The 22,172-nt window shown below is 42.0% G+C and overlaps 1 protein-coding gene across 2 annotated transcripts; it reads right to left on the bottom strand.

The window, feature by feature from the left end:
* Nucleotides 1-783: 783 nt before the first annotated feature.
* Nucleotides 784-14,401, bottom strand: Gbp4 (guanylate binding protein 4). 2 transcript variants are annotated; one of them, NM_001305261.1, is given in 11 exon segments: nt 784-1,526; nt 2,863-3,056; nt 3,352-3,454; nt 5,954-6,166; nt 7,511-7,791; nt 8,737-8,982; nt 9,891-10,087; nt 10,278-10,387; nt 11,075-11,202; nt 13,094-13,289; nt 14,253-14,401. In NM_001305261.1, coding segments are annotated over 10 exon segments (1,863 nt in total). In that variant the 5' UTR covers nt 13,266-13,289; nt 14,253-14,401; the 3' UTR covers nt 784-1,307.
* Between the last annotated feature and the right edge of the window lie 7,771 nt (nt 14,402-22,172).

Below are 22,172 nucleotides of genomic sequence, written 5' to 3'. Positions count from 1 at the left end.
AGACATAATCCTTCTTCCCTCCATTGTGGAAAGGCAACCCAACTCCCCCATATAATCTGGCTATATCACCACTCCTACCACTATTATTCCTTTCTTACCCTGTTGTTTTAAAGTCCTGAGAAGTTCAAAATGACCTGGTTAAAAAATGTCTGAGCTTCCAGTTCAATGAAATGTTTGGTTTGTTTTTTTGTTGGTTTTTTTTTGGGGGGGGGGGTGTAGTTCATTCTAGATGTAGTCAAGTTGACAGCCAGGAATAGCCATCACAGAATATAATGTGAACTTAAAAACTATAAAAAAAGAAGAAACTATTAGAAAGTTAAAAAACAACAAAAAAACTTAATCTCATTCTAGATCTTAATACAATACTCAATGGCAGCCATTGCAATGTCCAAGTACTACAGTATATTGATATTTCCTCTACCAAGGAAATTCACACCCCAAGTGTACTCAGGACACTGGCCTCTTGCAGGTAGACTTGTGACCAGAATGGAGCCTCTGAAACCTCATGGGCCATGCTGTACTGTGTTTCATTCCACCTTCTGGTCTCCCAATCCAAATGTGCATTAAGTGCTTCTACAACACGGTAGAGCTTTCCTATCCCAAGGATCCATGCCCTTCCACATCCCTCTTCCATCCCTCCATTCTATGGGCTGCAGAACAAGGATAGGTTTCTCATTGTCTCCCTAGAAAATGGTAATTACTCACCATTTCAATCAACCCCTTAAGACACCAGTGTTCTGTCCAAATTCCTTTGCATATAAGAAAAGTGACACAAATGCTTCCTAAATTTAATATGCACTGCTTTTATTATCAATCATTTTTCTCATACTTCCGGTCCTATGAAAACCCACTTGTCAGTTTTTACAAGAGATCTTTGTAACAAATTATCTGTCCTGTAAGACTGGGATACAATTGCCAATGTGTCTCCATGTGGCCATATTTCTGTTTGATTTATTTTACACCTTTTCTATTAACAATTTCACTATATTCTGACTGGTTTCCCTCTTTATTACAGAGATTGTGGCAATGAAATTTGGTGGTATTTATGTATGCATGATCCTTATATTCTTCATTGGTTTGTATCTTTAACCTTGAATATAACTGGCAATGAACGGACACAGAACTCAACTCCAATGAAGCTGTATCTGATTATCTAGCTATTAACGAGAGTTCTGACTTCGTTGTAATATGAGTTACTAAAGTAGCACATGTATTTAAAATCCAAAGCACATGTATTAAAAAACACAGTTGGTATCAAAATGATAGAAGCTTGGTTTTTATATATTCCGTCCCAGAAACTCTTCAGACTACTTCATAAGTGAGCTAAGGACTTTCATCCCCGCACCACATATTTTACCAGCTCCTGGTAAAATCATAATGAATGCATTGCCAACTGTGTCAAGGATGTGTGCAAACAGTGAGGGTTTCTTTCTTGTTCTTTCGATCTCTTCTCTCAGTTGACTTATTTCATTCTTTAACATATCAGATTTCTTTCTGAATCCTTCAACAAGCAGTTCTTTTTGGACCTGTAAAAGAAAAATCTGCCATTATTGCAGGCAGAATTTTGTATTTCATAACTTTATCTTAGGCGCCATTATCTACTTCTGTACCACCTCAGAAGGGGCTTTGATATTTCAAGACATTTGCACGTATCAATAGAAATACCCATGCTCTATATATAGAGAGGAGATTCTTCAGTATCTCCTCATGCAGAGTAAAAATTTTGTTCCAAAGTACACACACACACACACACACACACACACACACACACACACACACAAAGCTCTGGAGGAGATGAACTAAAATTCACTCTCAATTCCAATGAGGTGGTATCTCTTTGACTATTTAACAGATAACAGGAGTGCTGACCTTGTATAGAGAACATTGGGAACAAATAGAGCAATGAGAATGCATCATCCTTCATTTTGTTGTATTATTTTATTCCTCAATTAAATTAATTCCTCTGTTCCTCTTTGTGCATGTGTGAGCACATGTGTAAGCACGTGCACATGCATGTGTTTGTACATGTCCATAGAGGCTAGAGGTTGATTTTTTATATCTTCTTCAATTGCCTCCACCTTATTTTTTATAAAACATATTTATTTTTATTTTACATGTTTGAGTACTGTGCTTGCATAAGTATATCTTATGTGCATGTGTGGTGACCATGAATATGAAAGAAAGTTATCCAAGCTCCTGAAATTTTAGTATTGGACAATTTACATTGCTATGTGCTTGATGAGAACTAAACTTGGATCCTCTGTAAGAATAACAAGTGTTCTTAACAACTGAGCCAACACTACAGCCTCATTTTAAAGATAAAGTCTCTCCTCCATTCAACAGCTAGCTGATGCTACTAGGCTGGCCAACCAGAAAACCCTAAGGGTCCTCCTGTCTATTCCAAGAAAGACTTCCTGGTTTTCACTTGGGTTCTGAAGATCCTAATTATCTCCTTGCATGTGCAAAATGAGAGTTTTACTGAGTAAGTCATCTCCCTACCCCATCTTCCTCCTCTGTTTTATACCTGACTAAATCTTACACATTCCACTCGATTTGCCTACCTCCGGTCTCTTTGAAAGTTAAGCCTAGAATCCTAAATACTAGTGGGAAGGATCAAGCATAGTTCACAGAGACCCTCCAAGAAACTCACCACAGCTCAGTGTCTGGGGGACACTATCTGTACAGTCCAAATTATAATCCTACACAGATGCTGGCATCTTGTGTGCACACAGCCTTCAGTCAGACCCAAGGGTACTTCAATAAAATGTTTGCATTGGAAGTTCCAGGTTTGGGATTAATACTTCGTTCCCTGGGAGTCACAGCACCACCTGTCTGGCTCTGTCAAGCCTCATCTACACTCACCTTCAGCTTGTGCTCCATCATCTTCTCCTGCTCCCTGAGCAGCATCACCCTTTCCCTCTCCATCTTCTCCTGAAGCTTAGCAATGTTTTCTTGGAAACTTCTCTCCTGAGCCTCCATCACTTGCTCTTGCTCCTTCTGTCTCTGTTTCAGCAGCTCTCTTTCCTTCTCAGCCACCTCCTTCTTGGTCCGCTCAGCTGTTCCACAGATGTTTAAGGAAGGGAAGAAATCACAGTCAGAATGTAGCTTGAGCTCTCGTAGGGAAACCTCAGAGTACTCGCATTAGCTGGGCCAGCATCACTGTGGTCCCCAACACAATGGAAAGGTACTAATTGACTGGACATACAACACAATACCAAATCTCTTATTGTTTCCACATCTAGGAGAGGTCATTACCATCAGCAGGATGGTCCACAAGGACCTTCCTGTGCATTAGTCAGAGGGCTTTGCAGAACGTACCCATCCCTTCAACAGTTGAACCCTCTACCCTACCTGCTACGGCCCTCTCTCCATCTGTAAGAGCTTTGTCTGACTGCAGGATGGAGTTCTCCACAGTAGCCTGTGACTGTAGGAAACTCTTAAGGACTTCTTTTGCCTGGAGACCCAATACACGAAAACATAATTTAGGCAAAGAAGATATATTCTTCTGTTGAGTTATTTATTGATCAATAAAACATCTAATCTTCTTAGTCCTACAATGTTTAATTCTATGGTCAAAACCAAACATTTAAGCTCTTCCTGGGTATGAAAACCCTTTGCCTCAGCCTCTTTGCCAGTTTCACAGCCTCCCTTCTCAGAGATGCTGTCCACCAGCTGCACCAGGTAACATCTCCCATCACAATGACATGCAGTTCCAATGACATATAACCTCCACTGTTTACCATGTTTGGATATATTTTGTCTCCGACCTTCATGGGTGTCCCAGATTTTATAGCTAAGATAATATCTACAGACATGTTACTTTGTATCTCATCTGGCTGATACTTGTGTTTCTAGACCACTTTCTTAGTTTATTTTTAACCCATTTTTATTGTATTACTAACAAATGAAAATTGTATCTGTTTAAGCCATACAACATAATTTTTATTTATCATATACCGTTAAGTAATATAATGAGAGAAATTTGTGTATCACTTGCTTCAAATAGTTACCTTTTATCATAGTGACATGTAGGTTTACTCTTTTTTAGCTTTCAGGTATATAATGGACTAATGTTTTTATAGTTACCATTTGACTTTCATAACTAGTGTCTTAGAAGTATATGTTCATGCTGATCAATATCTCCCTTACCTCTTGATCTCCTTTTTTCTCTCTATTCTCAGGCATAGTAATCACCATTGTACTCTATGTTAATGTGGTCGTTTAAATGAGACTGGGCCCCGTAGGCTCATATATTCAAATGCTTGGTCTCCTGTTGGTGGAACTTTTTGGGAAGGATTAGGAAGTATGGCCTTCTTGGTCATAGTGTGTCACTGTGGGTGGGCTTTGAGACTTCAAAAGTTCGAGCCAGGCCCAGTCCCTTTGCCTACAACCTGTGCATGAGATGTAAGGCTCTGTTACTGTCCCAGTGTCATGATGTCTATTTCGCATTATGATGACTATGGACTAATTCTCTACAACTGTAAGGAAGCCCCCAATTAAAAAAAACTATTTTATAAGACTTTCCTTGGTCACAGTATCTCTTCACAGCAATAGAACATTTAATATAGCAGTTAATACTACTTTGTCTTAGTTTACTGTTCTCTCTGTCCCCTTGGTGCCACTATGAGCCATGACATACAATATTTGCCTTTCTGTCAAAGGCTTATTTCCATGAACATAATGTCTTCCAGTCATTCATATTTTCACAATTGGTAGCATTTTTAAAGTTGAATATCATACCAATATGAAATATTATACTATATACTAATATGAATATATACTAACATGAAATAGATGACAAATGATAAATAATGATGATAAAAGATAGGTAGGTAGATACATGATAGATAGATGGTAGATAGATAAATAGATAGATAGATAGATAGATAGATAGATAGATAGATAGATAAAATAAGTATTTCCATTAATTAATAGTCAAAAAGTGTGACACTGGCATAAAAACAGACATCTAGAGCAATAACAGAGAACTGCGAGCAGAGACATAATGAAATTATATCCTTGTATATACACTTAACACATAGAATCTAAAAATGGATTAAACCTCAGACCTGGCACTGTAAAATGCATAAAAGTAGGAGAAGAGCCATGTGGCATTGACTTTGTGATGGTGTTTTAGATTTAGCACCAAAAGCACAGATAGATAGAGAAATGAGAGGACAGGCAACCATGAGCTCTCTGTACAGAAAAGGAAGGAGTGGATAAGATGTAATCTCGATTAATCTTGATTAATCTCCTGATACACAGAATGAGAGATGATGTCTCAAGCTACACAGGGATGAGGAGTTAATATTTGAAGAACATGAAAATTTTATACAACACAACAGGGAAAACTAAGCATGCTTAAAATAACATGTAATTTCCTTGCAAAGATATTTCTCAAAATTAGAAATTAAAATGGTGGGCAAGGATTTGTACTCTGCATTACTAATTCTGTGTAAAATAACAAATCAAAACCACACGGGGGTGTCACCTTACTCTTGTGACTATGCCTGTTATCAAAAACTCAAAAAGTTTGGTTGAGTTTGAGGAAAATAAAAGAACCTTTATAGATACCTTAATGAAATGGAAACCGGTTACAATCATGGTGTAAAACAGCTAAGATTCCTTAAAAGACAGAATTCTGAAATTCTATTGGCTGACCTTACAAATCTGCCAGTGAGTGGCTGTATGGCCATGGTCACTGTGTGAGGCCACCCGTGCGTTACATTTGTCTGGTGAGTGAGAGTGGAAAACTCTGCTAAGGTTTGGTTACTTGTCTTGAGAAGCAAAAACTGGAATTCCAGCCAAGTCACAGGAAATGAACCCTCGGGCCAGATCCAAATGCTCAGTATCTGCTCGCCATGAACTCATCTTCACATTGGTTAGGTCTAGGGGTACCTAGCAGTCAGCACTCAGCTGAGCTCTGTAAGCCATTGCCTCTGTTGTTCCTCACCTTCACTCCCTTCCTCGGCACTTGCTCGTAGCTCAGCTCAACCTTCTTCCTGGCTTCTAAGTAGAGGCTGTGCCCCCCCGGAACAGAGAAAGCTCCACATGAGATGCTTTCCTTCAGGGACTCTGAAAGCTTCTCCAGCTCAGCCTGGCAGTGCCGGATGGATGCTGCTTCATTCCGTAGCATGAACTCTTCCTTCCATTTCTCTATGGTGGCCTGCCAGGTAAGTAGGGAAGACAAAACAATCTCTTAGAAGGAAAGTGCCACTGTGATGTCCTGGCTGATCTCAGTGTGCCAGCTACAGGAGGAGGATCAGAAGGATCAGGAGATTTGCTTTAGGCCCAGTTGGGTCATTTCTGAGTGACTTCAGGATGTCTGTTAACTTCTTGGGGTCCATACCCAGGAGCCATGAAAACAACTTTGAAGACACAAGTTTTAGTTTACTCAAAATTTCAGGGATGAATAACACAAAGGTAACCTTTGCTTTTGCTTAGAAGTAATATTTCTTCTGAGAATGGAGGTGGGTGTGGTTGACAAACCAATTTTTTACACATAAGTGTACTCTTATCAGAGTACCCTCTTAAATTCTCTCAATAACTATTTGAGTGTCAGGATGCTAGACTAGGTATGTTTTGTTTCTTTGTGTGTGTGTGTGTGTGTGTGTGTGTGTGTGTGTGTGTGTGTGTGTGTTTCTTAAGTGATATATCTTGATTAATCTCCTCAACATGAGCTAAGAGATTTTTTGTCCTCCAGGGTTCAAACTCAGATAAATAGAAGACTAGTACCTCTCAGGGAAGCTGCCTTTGGTCTGGTGAGTATTGGTTGTCCCCTAAGAGTTTTTTCTTGGTGAAAATGCTTTTATCACCCAGGCTAAGGAAAATAATGGCTAGTGACCCTACGCTGATACTAATGACACATAATGATTAACAGTAATCCAATTATTACATGGCACAGGTGACCTAGTATCACACTTCAAGGTGTAAGTTTCATCTTGCTGTGGCAGAAAGAAAAATCAGAACATCTAGAAACAAGGGCCCAGTCCAGTGCTTCCTGGTTTGCTGGTAACTGGAGACCCAAGTTTCACCTGGGTCTACAGATCAGAACTAAGTCCATTTGACACCTCATTTTTCTGTTTGTAGTACACTGAGCAGAAACTCAAACACCCTTGCTTCACCTCTATTGTGAACTTTGAGTTAATAAACTGCATATTGTTTCAAGGAATTCTGCACATGATAGCTCGTTTCATAGCAATAAAAGGAAATAAAATTCTATTGTTCTGAGAAAGGGCAAAATCTGGCCCAATGAGTCATGCTACCCATAAAAATTCCAATGAGAATGATTGAGATAAGAAAAGTAAAATCGGGGTTGGGGATTTAGCTCAGTGGTAGAGCGCTTGCCTAGCATGCGCAAGGCCCTGAGTTAGGTCCCCAGCTCCGAAAAAAATAAAATAAAATAAAATAAAAAATAAAAAAAAGATTTAAAAAAAAAAAAGAAAAGTAAAATCTAGGGGCCCTAGCAGCAGTGCTAGACTCAGGAAAGACAAATGCTAAGATGTATTACCACCAGCCTCTTCTGAAACTCCTGTTCATCATCCTTGAAGGAGTGCTCCATGAAGACAGCAATGGCTTCCTTCTCACAGGCTGAGTGCACCTCCAGCAGCTCCTGGAGAGTGTCTGTGGGGAGCCTTAGTCTCTGGGCCATCTGCTCAGCGTAGTGCTCAGCTGCCTTCTGCACAGCTGCAGAGTTCTCACGTTGGGCCAGGGCCGTCACTGCGTTCTCCAAACATGGCACAGTTCCACTGTTGATGGCATCCACATAGGTCTGCACCAAAGTCCCCAGCCCTGAGAAAAACACTGGTAAGAAATGAAAAGTTTCCAAGGCCAGCCTGGTCTATGATGAACTCGAGAACGTGCAGGGGTACACAGTAACAGCCTGTCTAGAAATAAATGAAATAAAATAAAGTGACTGTTCCCACTAATTTTTGCTATAAGCTTTAGGGCTAGTATTATTTAAAGCCTCAAAATTCTATTCATGTTGACCTTTCCTTCCCCTCTTACTTCTCCCAAATCTTCTCTTCTCCTTTCGTGCCCTCTTGGGATCAGCATCTATCTAATAAAATCAGCTTCTTTCCTTTGCAGTTCTCAAGTTCAACTCATTAAAAATAATCAGTGATTATAAACCAGAGGTTTCAAGATTTCTCGGGAAGGTAGCTCTATCAGATAAATAAAATAAAAGTTCGTTTGAAAGAGAAAGTCATTTCACCTTTTGTGAGACCAAATTCCAAATGAAAATTCAAGCTTCCTCAGAAGAAAAGAGATTAAAAAAAAAAAAACACCATCAGAAATTTGAAGACAGAATATAATACATGGACTAATGTGTGGACACATTTCAGGGGCAAAGCAAAGTTACACAGGCAGAGTGTCTCTGAGAATTGGTAAACTGAAATTAGTTTCCCCAATTGAATGGGTCTCTTGGCCTGCTGAGTTCTGACTGGGGTCAACTCATAAACCATCTCTATAATCAAGTGAGACCCTCTTCCAGGGACCCCAAGTCATCTTGCAGATTTCTGTCCCGTCATCTCATGGTGTTAGTTGTGTGACATGTGCTAGACCTCAGCAAACACTCATATACAGAACGTTCAATATGGAACGTGGATATGTGATGTGCACATTGGTCTCTCCATATTTCTTTACATGAACAAACAAAAATGTTCAAGGACACAGAAGAATCACCATATCATTATGTATTAAAGCCACAGAGGCATGCTTGTGACAAAAGAAACTCACGATTTCCTGTGACAATGACTCCCCCTCTCAGCGTCTTGGTCTTACCATTGGCAAAGATATAGGAACAGAAATTTTCTGATTCAACTTGGAAATTCCACTCTAGTTGGTTTTCTGGAACGTTTTCAATTTGGAATAATAAACTTTTGTCGTTTGTGGGCCTATCAAAGACAAAGCACTTCCGTACCGGGAAAAAATATCTGATACATTCTCTGGTCATGTTGGACTTTTGGCCTTTGGGATTGTTTTCTGAAACAAAAGATAAAAGAACTCATTGAAGGGATCACGGAAGAGAAGGTGATTGACAACTTCCCAAGAATGTTTCCCACACTGCAGCTACAATGCTTGTTAGTCTCCTCTCCTCTGATTGGCTGTCCAAGAGTTCTAAAGTACCCAGAGCATTGGGAGACTTCATCCCTCAGCTTAGTCATTCTGCTGGACTTCCCATTGTTTTGCAAAGAGATTCTGTGACACAAATTAACTGTTTGTAGATGGATGAATAAAAGACAAATACTGATTCTAGGTACTCATCTATCCTATTAAATATAGTTCACATAATGAATTTGTAACAGTAACATCCCAGCACATTGCATAAAGCTGGAGGGTGAAATTTTGGTGGAAAATTAAATATTTCTCATTAATGCAAACATATATTTATTCCCCCAACCCTCATCCACTGAGAGGTAAGTAGTTTATATACCTACAGTCACTGAAAAGTATAACTACTTGAGCTGGGATGACATTCTAAGTAAGAAATGTTTTTAAAATTAGGTCAATAGATTTTCTCACAATTTTAGCCTTTCTTACTTATTTGTTTGAGGAACCATCTTCTCGAAGTAGACTGAGAAGAATGTATGAACGAATAGGTAACAAGTAAGTAAGGCTTAGGAAATAATCACATTGATTTTAATCCTCCCCTATTTCTGTTTTCTTTTGATTTTGTTTAATATGAACAGGTATAAAATCATTTGTCATAACATGTTCTCAGTTAAAGTGGGTTTAAATCTTAGCCTGGGAACACTTTCAGGTAATGATTACCCAAATTATGGCCACTTGTCAATTATCATCACTGTTAACATGAGTTCCAATGCTCAAACAAGAGCTGTCAAGTGCTGAGGAGGGCTTAGCTGATCCTAACTCCCCTCCCCCACCGATACCTGGGATCAGCTTCAGGGCATTCTCCAGGTACTCATCTTCTGTGATGGGCCGACCATCTAACTTCAACTCCAGAACAAAATCTCGAACAGCCCAGATGAAGTCTGGGAAGAAACCTACAAACTCACTAGAGTCCTCCACTTTATCCTCCCTGGGGTCTGATTTTGCTCGGATTAGTTGTGTTAATTCAGTCACATAGCTGGGATTGTAGATAAGGATATGAAACAAAACAGCTTCCAGGCCTCATGTAGACTCAATTACTATGATAGTCCCCTCTGTCCTGTGCCTGCTCTAATTCAATACGGACTGACTTAGACCAGAGAACAGGCAGGAAGTTGCCTTCTTCCTACACTCAACGAAACATGGCGTTTTGGTCCCTGGGAGGATACTGCAGCTGCTCCAGGGCCTGGTGGTTGATGGTGCTCATGCTGTTGTAGACAAAGGTGCTGCTCAGAAGCACGGCCAAGGCGAAGATCCACGAGTCATTCTTAGGGTCACCCTGGAGAGCACGTAAGAGCAAGCAAATTAAGAGTCTCATATTCATTCATTCATTCATTCTTTCATTCATTCATCCAATTGTCCAATTGTTTATTCATTCTTTCAAATACACTATTAGTGAATCTGAGAGAGATAACAAAATTTGAAGGTAAATCATTCCTCTTTCCTAATACTTATATTGATCCCTCTTAGGCCATTTGCTCCTCTAGCAATTAAATTAACTGATAGAGTTAGACTATAGTTCAGTGGTAACTAAATTAACTGATAGATTATAGCTCAGTGGTACAGCTGAGTGCACAAAGCTCTGGGTTTAGTTCCCAGCACTGACTGATAAAAGCACAAGATATTCAATGTGTATAAAACATTTCCTAAGTACCTGGAATATTGTAGACAGTAAAAAAATGAGCAATTACACCTTTATAAATTTTATCTCAATTATTGACACAAACCCATGTCATGAAATGTAACTCTTCCTTTTACTCTGACAAAATGCAAAGGCATGTTTCATGGCTAGCAAATAAACTCGTCAACATATCAATACAACCACAATGTCAGTTTCTGCTAGGAAGAGAGCCAAAATTATCAACAGCAACAACAACAACAACAAAGGCATAGGAAGGCACATGGGGGGTGTTAATCTGAGGGTTTAGAGCTAAATGTCATTGAATTAGAGAAGAAACTACCTCACCTTTTCTACATCGCCAAGACCCTCGGTGTCCAGAAGGACCAGGGTGTGGGTTGGCTTGGTGGGATGGGGCACACACCACATCCAGATGCCCTTGGTCTCTGATTGCACTGTGGAGCCCAAGGAGAAGCCTAAAGGGAAGAGGAAAACAAACAAACAAAGAAAAGTCACCACGAAAAGACCAGAGCTAGCCTAGTACTGAGACTATTCAAGGAAAGAGGCTGCTATTATTTCTGCAAGAACAATTAATGTAGTCTGTATCTAACCGATGTTTTCAAGAAACACTTTGTAACGTCTGCTTGCTTCATCCTTGCAACTCCTCAGAGTAGACTGTGTATAGCACTAGTTTAGACTCAATTAATTGGAGTGTTTTGATCTGAGTCCAAAGGTGTCCTTTGGTGGGGTTCAGCAACTGAGAAGCAGCAGTGAATGGCCCTGTAACTGACCTGAGTTCCCTCTGCTTTGACCCTGGAGAGTTTTAGAAGGCCCAGGGCCTGTTGCTCTACCTCTTTTCACAGTTCTGTCATGTAGTTCCAGCCAATATGTGTCTTGCCACATGTCAGCACTCACTTTTTCAAGTAAGGAGTCTTATCCCTACCTGGCCATTCCTACTGCCACTTCCTAGGTATTGGCTCACACCTGCCAGTTCCCTGTGCCCCGCAATGTGGCTGTGAACTGTACCACCATGTCCACCCTTTACTCCATGATTAGGTGCTAGAGTTTACATCTGGAATCTCCACCAAAGGCCGTTGTGTTCAAGCCTTGCTCCACACAATGGTGAAGGGAATAATTGTGGAAACTTTAAGAAGCGAGGTTAAGCGGAGGTCTTCAGGTATGCCTTTGAAGGACACTGTAGAATGCCATCTTTCTCTTTGATATTGTTGGTGTTGCTACTGTTGCTTTCTTAATGACTGACTTGACATTAACAGAGCAGCACAGCTCTGCCATAGGCTTCCTGCTAAACTGTGCTGCCTTTCCCACCGGGTCCATAAGTACCAGGGCCAATTACAGACGACTTGAAGCCTTGGAGAACTGCCAGTCAAAACAAACCTTTGTCATTGCCAGTGATCTCTCCCATGCATTGGGCATGGTGATGAACAGCTGATTGGCACAATGGCTCCTCTGAAGAGAGTGTGTGAGAGAATACTGTCGGGATTCCTGTGGTTAGTCAGGCTTTAGTTCTTGATCTGGATGCTAATCTGGATGGTCACTTCCTGTTCAATTTCACTGTCAATAAATCCTAAAAGCTTTGCTGTGGTAATGAAGTCAGTCTCAGAAAGACAAATGATCTCACCCTCCCTCATTTGTGGCTCCTTATCTAAAGAGATGCACACGTGTGCAAGGACAAAAGTGCCAGTGAGGCTTCTGAAGAATGAGAGGAACCAGGAGGAGAGAGGGGGAGGAAATGAAGAATGGATGGATTATGGGGGGAGCTGCTCAAAGTATTACATACATGCATGAAAATGGCCATATGCAACACAATACAGCAAAAGAGCAAAATAAAGCTTTAAAAAGATTGGACAGGAAATACAAAAAACAAAGCAAAAACAACAAAGCAACGCCCACCCTCCCCACCCCCACCCCCACCCACTGCAATGAGACCGGATGACAGCTTAGTCTGGATGTTAGATATAATGAGGACTGTATTATGCATCCTTCAGGCCACCTATTTTTTAAATAGAGCAGGTGAAACAACAGTCATACTTGACATGTGCTTGTGGCTTGGGCAAAGGTACAGAAGGGAGAATGGGTGCTTTTGGTTCAGCTGCTGATGGGGCCACAATAGAGGAGATCAAGAGGAATGTTGCAGTTGATCTTTTGATGAAGTTGGGAAACCATTAAAACTCAGAAGAATGTGATTTCCACCCCTAGGTTAGATATTATACGTTTTATGACAAGAAGGGGAATTCTCATTCGTGAGAGGGATTAGAATCTTCTGTGAGATGACCCTAGAAAAGTGTGCTCAGCTCTACTGGACACTAGTCCAAGGAAATGGTCCCTGAACATTCAAAGAACACTCACCGTGGTTCCGTCCTGCAAGGCGATTCATGAGGTAGGACTTCCCTGTCCGATATAAACCAACAATGGCCACCACCACCAGAGGCTGTGCTATCTGCTCAAGAATCCCTATGGCCTCCAGATTTACTGTCAGCTGCTCTTTCCAGTTTTGCACCAGACAAATGGGTGCCTCCATGGTAGACTCAGACACCACAGCTCCCTGTAATGCAGAAGAGTCACTCACTGGAATGGGAGATCTAGAAGTCATCTCTTGTCATTACTCACAGGGCAGGCACAAGTCAGCTTTTGTTCGGGCAACCTGTAGTTCAACCTCTCTATGTTTCTAAAGGGGAAAGTGAGGTCAGCCTTTCCAAACTCATTGCAGGATTTCTTGTACAGTATCTTACGATTCTTATTTGAACTATGAAAATAAAAGTATTCCCCTGGCTCCTTAAAGAATAATATCAGAAAACCAAAAAGGCTGATGTCTGAAAATGAGAGCACTCAGTTTTTGCAGCAAGTGAGGCAAAAATTAACAAAGTTGCAAAGTGCAGGTTTCCTGGCTATCTGAAGGAATTTGAAGTCGGGTTCAGTATGTGAGGTTTACAGGCCATGTGTTGGGCACTGCTTTAGGTGACTGTTATTGAAGAATCAACAAAATGGGTACAAATTCCTGCCTTGCTGAGTCTCTGTTCAAATGGGAGAGAAAATGAAGCAGAGAATGAACATGCCCGTGCACACACACACACACACACACACACACACACACACACACACACACACACCGCAAACTAAGACAAAATGAAAACTCTTGGTGACAACTTTGAGGACAGTTGTCTGCTATCAAGAAAGCATTGAGGACACAAGGAAGGAATTGGGAGAAGCTATCCTACAAGAAGCTGCAGGACAACTGAGTTTGGCTCCTGGGCCCCAGACAGGGCTTCCTTCCCAAATTCCTACCCCAAGGATGGGACATTGCCCATAGCCTCCCAAGCCAGGGGTTGAAGACCCAAGAAAAGCAGTACATGCACTCTTGGGCCTCCAGGAGGCACTCTGCAAAGGACCAGAAGACACTGAGATCTGCAGCTTGCCCTGCTGACCTATTAGGGTGAGCCTCAGCCCCAGCATGGAGGTGCCCCCAGGAATTTCAGCTACGGGGTCCTTTGAGAGTGCGATGACTCACCCAGGCGCTCTGGCTCCAAAACCCTGACAGTCCTCAGCCAACTTGGTTCATTCACTGAGCTTCCTACTGCTCCAGGCTCCCTTGAAGCAGCCACTGTTAGAAGTGTCAAAGTAACAGCCACCCACATACAAATTGAGATAAAGGGAACCGAAATCGAAACCCTGCTTCTTGCCAGATGACTCAGTCACTGAGGGCTCGAACAAAATAACTGAGTTTGTGATGTCAGCTGAGCTGAGTTGAGCAGGAGGAATTTCCAAGATTCATCTGGACTTTTGAAGTTATCACCCTGCCACATTTCGCAGTTTGAGAGTGTTTTCTTTTCCAGAGCGTGTTCCATCACTGATATTAAAAACAGAGAAAACAGAACCACACTTGGCATACAAGTCTGTCTGTAGTACTCTCCATGGAGCAATACTAATCAGGGATGGTCATTCAATGCTCCAGGTCCCTTTGCCTCTTGGACTTAGACTGCAGTGTGGTCTCCTCCTTTCCCTCCACACATTTCAGAGGAAATTCTCTCTCTCTCTCTCTCTCTCTCTCTCTCTCTCTCTCTCTCTCTCTCTCTCTCTCCTCCCTCCCTCTCTCTCTCTCTCTCTCTCTCTCTCTCTCTTCCCTCCCTCCCTCCCTCCCTCCCTCCCTCTCTTCCTCCCTCCCTCTCAGTTGGAGCAGAAGAGAATCGCACAGCTATTACACAGCCTAAGCTCAGCCTGTGTATTCATGACTGGACTTGCCCCAGCAGAAAAGCCCTTCCTCCCTCCCTTTCCTGAGTTTTCCAGGGATCAGAGAAATAGAAACTGAAGCTATGTCCTGACAGGAACCACCTGTTTAGGGAGTCAAAAATGATTACTAAAGCCCTAGGTATTTTTTTAGCCTTTTTGTTAAAGGAAAAATGTCCCCAGTGTCTTTAAAGTGCACATCTGCTGACATTTAGATTCTTTAACCAAAACTTCCTAAAGATGGTGAACTATAGAGATGGCCATTGTTGACAGTGCACCCTGCTTGAAAAGGACAACACATGATTCTGTCAGGTCTGTCAGTAGAGCTAACAACACAAGATTGTTCCTTCCCTTCCTGACATACAGGCAGGTCCCAGAGTGCTTCCCCTCTCTTTCTGGGGATGTCTCAGACTATTTTCTTTCTTGGACATTTCTCCAATACAAATAAACATTTTTAATCTGCAAATCCAAACTTCCAAATCCTCCCAATACTGAATTTTTTGGAGTTTGACATTAAACCACGAGTAGAAAATCCTATTCTATGAAAGTTTCCTTTTTTGAAGAATTATTTAAAATATCGTATATTTGAACTGGGCATGGTAGTGCATGCATATAGCTGGAGTGGAGGCAGGGAATCAGGAGTACAAGTTCATCCTTAGCTAAGCTTGAGGCTAGCCTAGGCTACATGAGATTTTGTCTCAAAAAAATCAAATATGTACAATGTGTTGGGGATGAGGGTACAGCTGAGGAAAGCTCACATACAAATTGCTCCATTCAATGATCACCGAAGGAACGAACACAAAGCTTACACTTGAATCTAACCCAAAGCCTGGTGTATGCCTCTGCGGTTCATTGAGTTACAAAAACGCAGAAATACACACTGCTTTTCACAATCTGTTAACATATTTGTATGTTATTACTGCAGCCAAATCTGCCTAGAAACCTGTCCGCCTATCTTCGAAATAGAAGCAGATTCCCCAAACCACTCACTCTTCTCAATGGTGAGTTCTTATGTCTTCCTCTCTTTGTGTTGTTTCTGAGATAGTGTAGAGAATTTTCCCAACAAGGCAAATCAGAGAGCACAATTCTTTAACTATCAGAAGGTATGTTTTTCCTCTGTTAACAAGGAAGACATTCTGACTAGATATCTGTCAATGGAAAAAAATTGCTCCCTTATCTCTTCCCAAACCAGACACCGGAAGGATTTCCCACAAACAGCACACCAGAAGGATTCCCCAAGAAGATCTCTTCCGGCAGATTTCACACTGGCTTAAGATGTGTTGGCACAGCTGGTAGGTGCTTGCTTTTAATCCCAGAGCCCACCAGGGAGGAGGTGTACCTCTGATGCATTAAATACTAAAAAGGATGCACCATCCCTTGCTAGCTCTGGCTACTCTGTGGCCCCAGTGGTCTCACTGCCTCCATGGCTCACCCCATTAGTGACCGCCCATCTCACCGTTAGCTGTCACAAATCCCTGTAACCTGGTAAAATCAAAACCCTAGAGGCTTGTAATTTATCAGTCAGGTTTATACCAGTAAATTCTCAACCCACAAAACGTCCACACAATAAACTCAGAGCCAATTGCTATTGGTATAAGCTGTCCATTTAGATTGGACACATTGTTCTGTAATAATCCATCCCTTATATGATATTCATAGCTCTCTGTGGCTATTTAAAGCCACATGGATCTTGGTTGTACTTCTCTTCCTCCATCTTCCCTCTCCAGTCTCTCCTGCCTCTCGAAAGCCCTCAGCCCGCTCTCCTGTTCTACTGTCCAGTCACAGGCTGCAGCTTCATCATTCACCTGCCCTCATCTGCTTACAGACAGCCATCTGCATATCTCTGAGTTCAACATCACCCTGGTATTCATTCAGAGTGAGTTCCAGGACATTCAGGGCTACACAGAAAAACCCTGTCTCAAATAACAAATGACAACAAAAAACAAACCAACTAAACAAAAATACATTGGCACATGAAACCCACAGACTAATATCTGAGCTGCTTGCTTCTTAGGTGTCATTACTTATGTAGCACTTTCGTTGAGAAAGATGTGTCTATTCTTCAGATGTTTCCTTTCCTTCTCCCTAAAGTGTTCTGTGTAATATGTACAATTTAAAGGCGAGTAGAGAGAGAAAAAAGACTCATGTCATAAAAGAAATCCTCTCCTTAAAAATGCACTCCTCTATCTTACACAGTGCAGAGTTACCTGGGAAGGGCGTTTCAGCTTAAAGATTGGTCGGATCAGGCTGGCCTGGAGGAATGTCTGTGAGGGATTGTCTTGGTTATTAATTGCTATGAGGACCTAGCCCACTGCACATGGCTTTCTTCCTTGGGCCGGTGGTCTGTGTAAGGAAGGTGACTAAATACAAGCCTGTGAATTGGCCAGTAAGTGTTCCCTCACTGTTGCTGTTTCAGTTCCTGCTTCAATTCCTGTTCTGGTTTTCCTCAGTCATGAACTGTGACCTGGAAGTATAAACCAGATAAACTCTTTCCTCCTGTAAGGTAAGTTGCTTTTGGTTGTGGAGTTTGACACGGAAAGAAAAGAACTAGAACACAAAGACATGAATAAGGAAATGGAAAGGCCAGTGTCATCCACCACGGTTGCAAAGGTTGCGGCCTCCAGTCATGCACTTAAGTTTCTTAGCGAAGTGGCCAATCCCTGCCTAGCCTCCAAGCTTCCACATATTGGGCATCACACAGGGAGACATCCGTGGTTCCTTTTCTTTCATTTCAGAGTGTTTGCATCCCAAGCTGCAAATGTTTCTTCTCTCAGCCTTCATTAGGTTTTATTTGACGTGGACCTTAAGACAAATGACATTAACAAGGGAAAGGTGAACAGGAGGGTATGTCATGTGGACCAGGGAGAGGATTGGAGAAGGAATAGTTTTTAATGAGAGAACTTTGGGCATCTCGGAAGGGAAGCTTTGAGTAAAGTGGAGGAAAAGGGTTTTACTCTCCAAAGGTGAAAGCCAGTAAGAGGCAGGCAAAGGTCACCGACAAAGCTCACGGCCTTAAGTTTGCCAGGGTCATCTCTGTTGGGGTTGAAATCTCGTGTCCAGACAGAGGACACCAAACCAACATGGTTCCATGTGGAGAGGTTTAATGAGAGAAGAAGAGAAGAGGAGGGAAGGAACAAAGGAGACCCGCCCTGGTCAAGTGGAGAGAAGGGGGGACAGATGGGGAGTGAAGGGACAAGGGGAAGAGTAGGGAAGAAAGGAAAACAAAGAGCAAGAAAGAGGAAAAGGAAGAGGAGGAGGCAAGCAGCTCCCTTTACAGTCAGGCTCAGCTGGCTGTTGCCAGGCAACGTTGGGAAGGAGCATAACTGCCTGTTGCCAGGTAGCTGTGGGGGTGGAGCTTAGACAGAATACCAACAACCCCTAGGCTAAGAAAGATCTGAAAGTTTCCCTGAAGCCCACCCATGAAGCAGGGACATGCTTTATCTTGGAAGGTGATTTTATACAATAAAGGAAAAGCACAAGGTAAAAAAAAAAATGCCCTCCTTGGTGGAAGAGGATGTGCCTAGTCCTGTAGAGACTTGTCCCAGGGACGGGAATGCCCCCCACTCAGGACATGTGTACCCCCTCAGATGCAAAGAGGAGGGGGATGGGATGAAGAACTCTGGGAGGGGAGGACCAGGAGGAGGGGAAACATTTGAAAAGTAAATAAATAAAATAATTAATTTTTAAAAATGTGTGTGCCTGTCCATCAGGAGGCTTCCCCACATAACAGTTCCACAGACTTCCATTGCTTTGTTCCTCCACTGCACACATACTGATGTGTCTCCATATGAGTGGACACAATCCTGGCCTGCTGCAATCTTGAGCTTCTCAGGGAACAGCCTGTGTACCCTAAAACACAGTAGTTAAAGTTTGTATGCCTTCTTTGAACAAAGGGAAAGAGCTGAATGGGTTTGAACTAGAATGGGGAAATGATTCTCGGGACAGTGCGCCCAGTATCTAAGTACAGCTGTGAATGTGGTTTAGTCTAATTGCCCAGGTGCCCAGGGGGCTGGGGTCTTTGTTTTTGTCCACCCTCAGTTGAGCATCATTTGGTGCATGTTACATCATTGCTGACAACCACAGGAACAACCTGTCTCAGACTCAAGCCTGTGTCTTTGTCAAGGTCCATCACATGGTGAGCGATTCCTGGCAAACAGTTGAAGAGAATGTTTCCATCCTAAATTCCAAGATCAGTTTGTAAAATCTGAATAGGGATGGATTGGCCTCCCATGATGGTCTGTCATATCTGATTTATTTGTAAGTTATCTATGTTCATGCTATACATTTCTCCAGTACTTGTCAAAGGTACTTTTACTTATAAGAATTTTGACTTTAATAACAGAACAATTAAAATATACTTGTGGGGTTGGGGATTTAGCTCAGTGGTAGAGCGCTTGCCTAGGAAGCACAAGGCCCTGGGTTCGGTCCCCAGCTCCGAAAAAAAAAAAAAGAAAATATACTTGTAAAGCTGTCTGTTTACATTTTTCATTTATTTTTTTATCACTCCAAGGCCTCACAACCATTGTTTATACTGATTCAAAAAGAAAGAAAGAAAGGAAGAAAGAAAGAAAGGAAGGAAGGAAGGAAGGAAGGAAGGAAGGAAGGAAGGAAGTGTAGTGAGCCATATTGGATTTGGGCCTGGATAGCTCAAAGTGGCTATGTGACTCTTGGCCACACATACTCCTAAGAGCCTCTCCCATGTATTTACGGCACAGGAAGAAAAGACCAAGTAGTAAACACCCGGTGTCTACACTGCATGACCTCTACTGAGCCCGGCTGATGCTTGTGGAACTGACACACCTGGACCACACCTGGGTGGTGGTCAACTTACTTCTGCCTTTTACTTCCTCAGCCTTTATCCTGGAGATTTAGGCTGGTCTTCTCGGATTTCTCCCTAATTAATTCAGATCTCGAAGTGGGTCTTTTGTTACGAAGTCACGAGCCAGGTAGTCAAGAGCCAGGGTTTCCCACTGTGCTTCCCAGATATTACCTGGGGAACTTGGGTATATAAGTGGTGAATAAAGCTACAGGAGTCTCTCTCTCTTCCTCTCCTGGCTTGACACGAATAACCTGTGTGTATGTGCTTCTTTCATCCCGTAGGCTTTCGCCCGATTCTTGGCACCAGGTCGGTGCTGGCGCCGACAAGGAAGGAAGGAAGGAAAGAAAGAAAGAAAGAAAGAAAGAAAGAAAGAAAGAGAGAGAGAGAGAGAGAGAAAGGAAAGAAAGAGAGAAAGGAAAGAAAGAAAGGAAGGAAGGAAGGAAGGAAAGAAAGAAAGAAAGAGAGAAAGGAAAGAAAGAGAAAAGAAAGAAAGAAAGAAAGAAAGAAAGAAAGAAAGGAAAGGAAGGAAGGAAGGAAAGAAAGAAAGAAGGAAGGAAAGAAGGAAAGAAAGAAAGAAAGAAAGAGGAGGGAGGAGGGAGGGGGAAAGGAAGGAAGGAAGAAGAAAAAGGAAAGAAGGGAGGGAGGGAGAAGGAAAGACTGATAGACAGACAGATGGACTGACAGAAGGAAGGAAGGAAAGAAGGAAAGAAAAAGTGAGGCTTCAATGATAGCTTCCCTAGTAAAGTGCTCACTATGTTAGCATGAGGACTCGAACTTAACCCTTAACAGTTACAAAACCATCTGCACACAGTGGCATGAGCTGGGAATCTCAATTCTGAGGAGGTAGATTCACAGCTCCCCAGAGCTTCCTGGCCAGGCAGCCTTGCCTAATCAGGAAGCCCCAAGGTCCCAAAGAGAGACTTTGTTTTAAAAATTATTTTTGTTTTGTGTCTGCTTTTGTGGACATTTGAACATGTGGTAACACATTTCCATATAAGAATGCCCATGCACCATAGTATGCATGTGGAAATCAGAGGACAACTTGCAGAAGCCAGTTCTTTCCTGCCACTATGTGGGCCATGGGCAGGAATATCATGTTATCCAGCTAGGTGTCAGGCACCTTTATCTGCTGAGCTGTCTTGCTGGTTCTAATTACTCTGTTTTTCTTTTTTTCCCTTACTATGAGTTTACTTTTACTGACTATGAATTGTTTTTAAAATTATAGAAGTATGTATTCAAAACAATTGTGTGGTTTTCATTTATAAAAGTACATTTCAAGAGTCAGGTTGAGGGTTGCTTTTCAACTTATATATGGCAGAGAGAGATTTAATAAATAGTAACTGTGTACAAAGCTGTTGTACCAGGGTTTAGCTCTCACAGGTGAGTTACAGCACTTTAGACAGAGCCTGCTTAGCATTAAGGACTCCTCTGGCGTGCAGACTTAGAGAGAAACTATGGTTACTATAGAGTTACTGAACAAAAAAAAGTGTGTGTATGGAGGGGAGGGTGGCATGTTTGTTCCTACAAATAAATCAAAGTGTGATGTCAATAGTAGGTTAGAGTTGGGTAACTTTAAACTTTATTCACACAGTAATTTGCTTTTATTTATATAGTAATTTGCTTCAAATATTTTATAAGAAACACTGTGCAGTGCATTTCAATATGATAGACATGGGCGCCCTAAGTGAGCTTCTTAACTGCCCTAATTTGGCAGAACTACTTTAAGAATTGTAACTTAGCAGAACAAGCACTGACTTCAGAATAAGTAACAGAATGAGTGCGTCTTGGCATATAAGTGGGCAGGAATGGTGATCGGTGGGTCTGGAGTAAGGAGATGAAATAGGACTTTATACTCTTAAACGAACAGGGCACAAGGAATGGTAGGTTCCATTGCTCAGGCCTGCTGCACCCTGGTTAAAGATCAGAACCTGCCTTCCTTAGGGAACCTGATGCCAATATCACTTTAAGGCCACAGTTCATTTCACAGAGCTTCACAGTCTCTTTCCCATCTTTCCATGAGACTTCGGAGAGTTTCCTTATGGTCTTGCTGTAGTCAAGTCATATGTAGGTGACTCAATGTGTCCTGGGGTTTTCTCTATTCATAAACTTAGTGTCAAATTCTTGTGAGAACCCAGACTCTTTGATATCTAACCATGGGGATGAGAAAGGTTACTCAAGGAACCTTGACATCTGCTTCCTCAGTGGAAGTAAATATGAGGAAACAGGGCTGAAGAGCTAGAGGGCCATAGGGGTGGTTTCCAGGGACCTTGTGAGAGAATTCAGTGGTTCAGGAGCCTCAGAGAACTTGGTCAGCTAGCCTGGGGCAAGCAACAGGAAGCAACAACAACAAACAAATAAGAAACCCTGTCTTACACAAGGTGGAAG

The sequence above is a fragment of the Rattus norvegicus genome, chromosome 2 (genome assembly GCF_021556685.1).
Source record: "Rattus norvegicus strain SHRSP/BbbUtx chromosome 2, alternate assembly SHRSP_T2T, whole genome shotgun sequence".
Lineage (NCBI taxonomy): Eukaryota > Metazoa > Chordata > Mammalia > Rodentia > Muridae > Rattus > Rattus norvegicus.
This window is presented reverse-complemented; position numbering and strand designations above follow the sequence as displayed.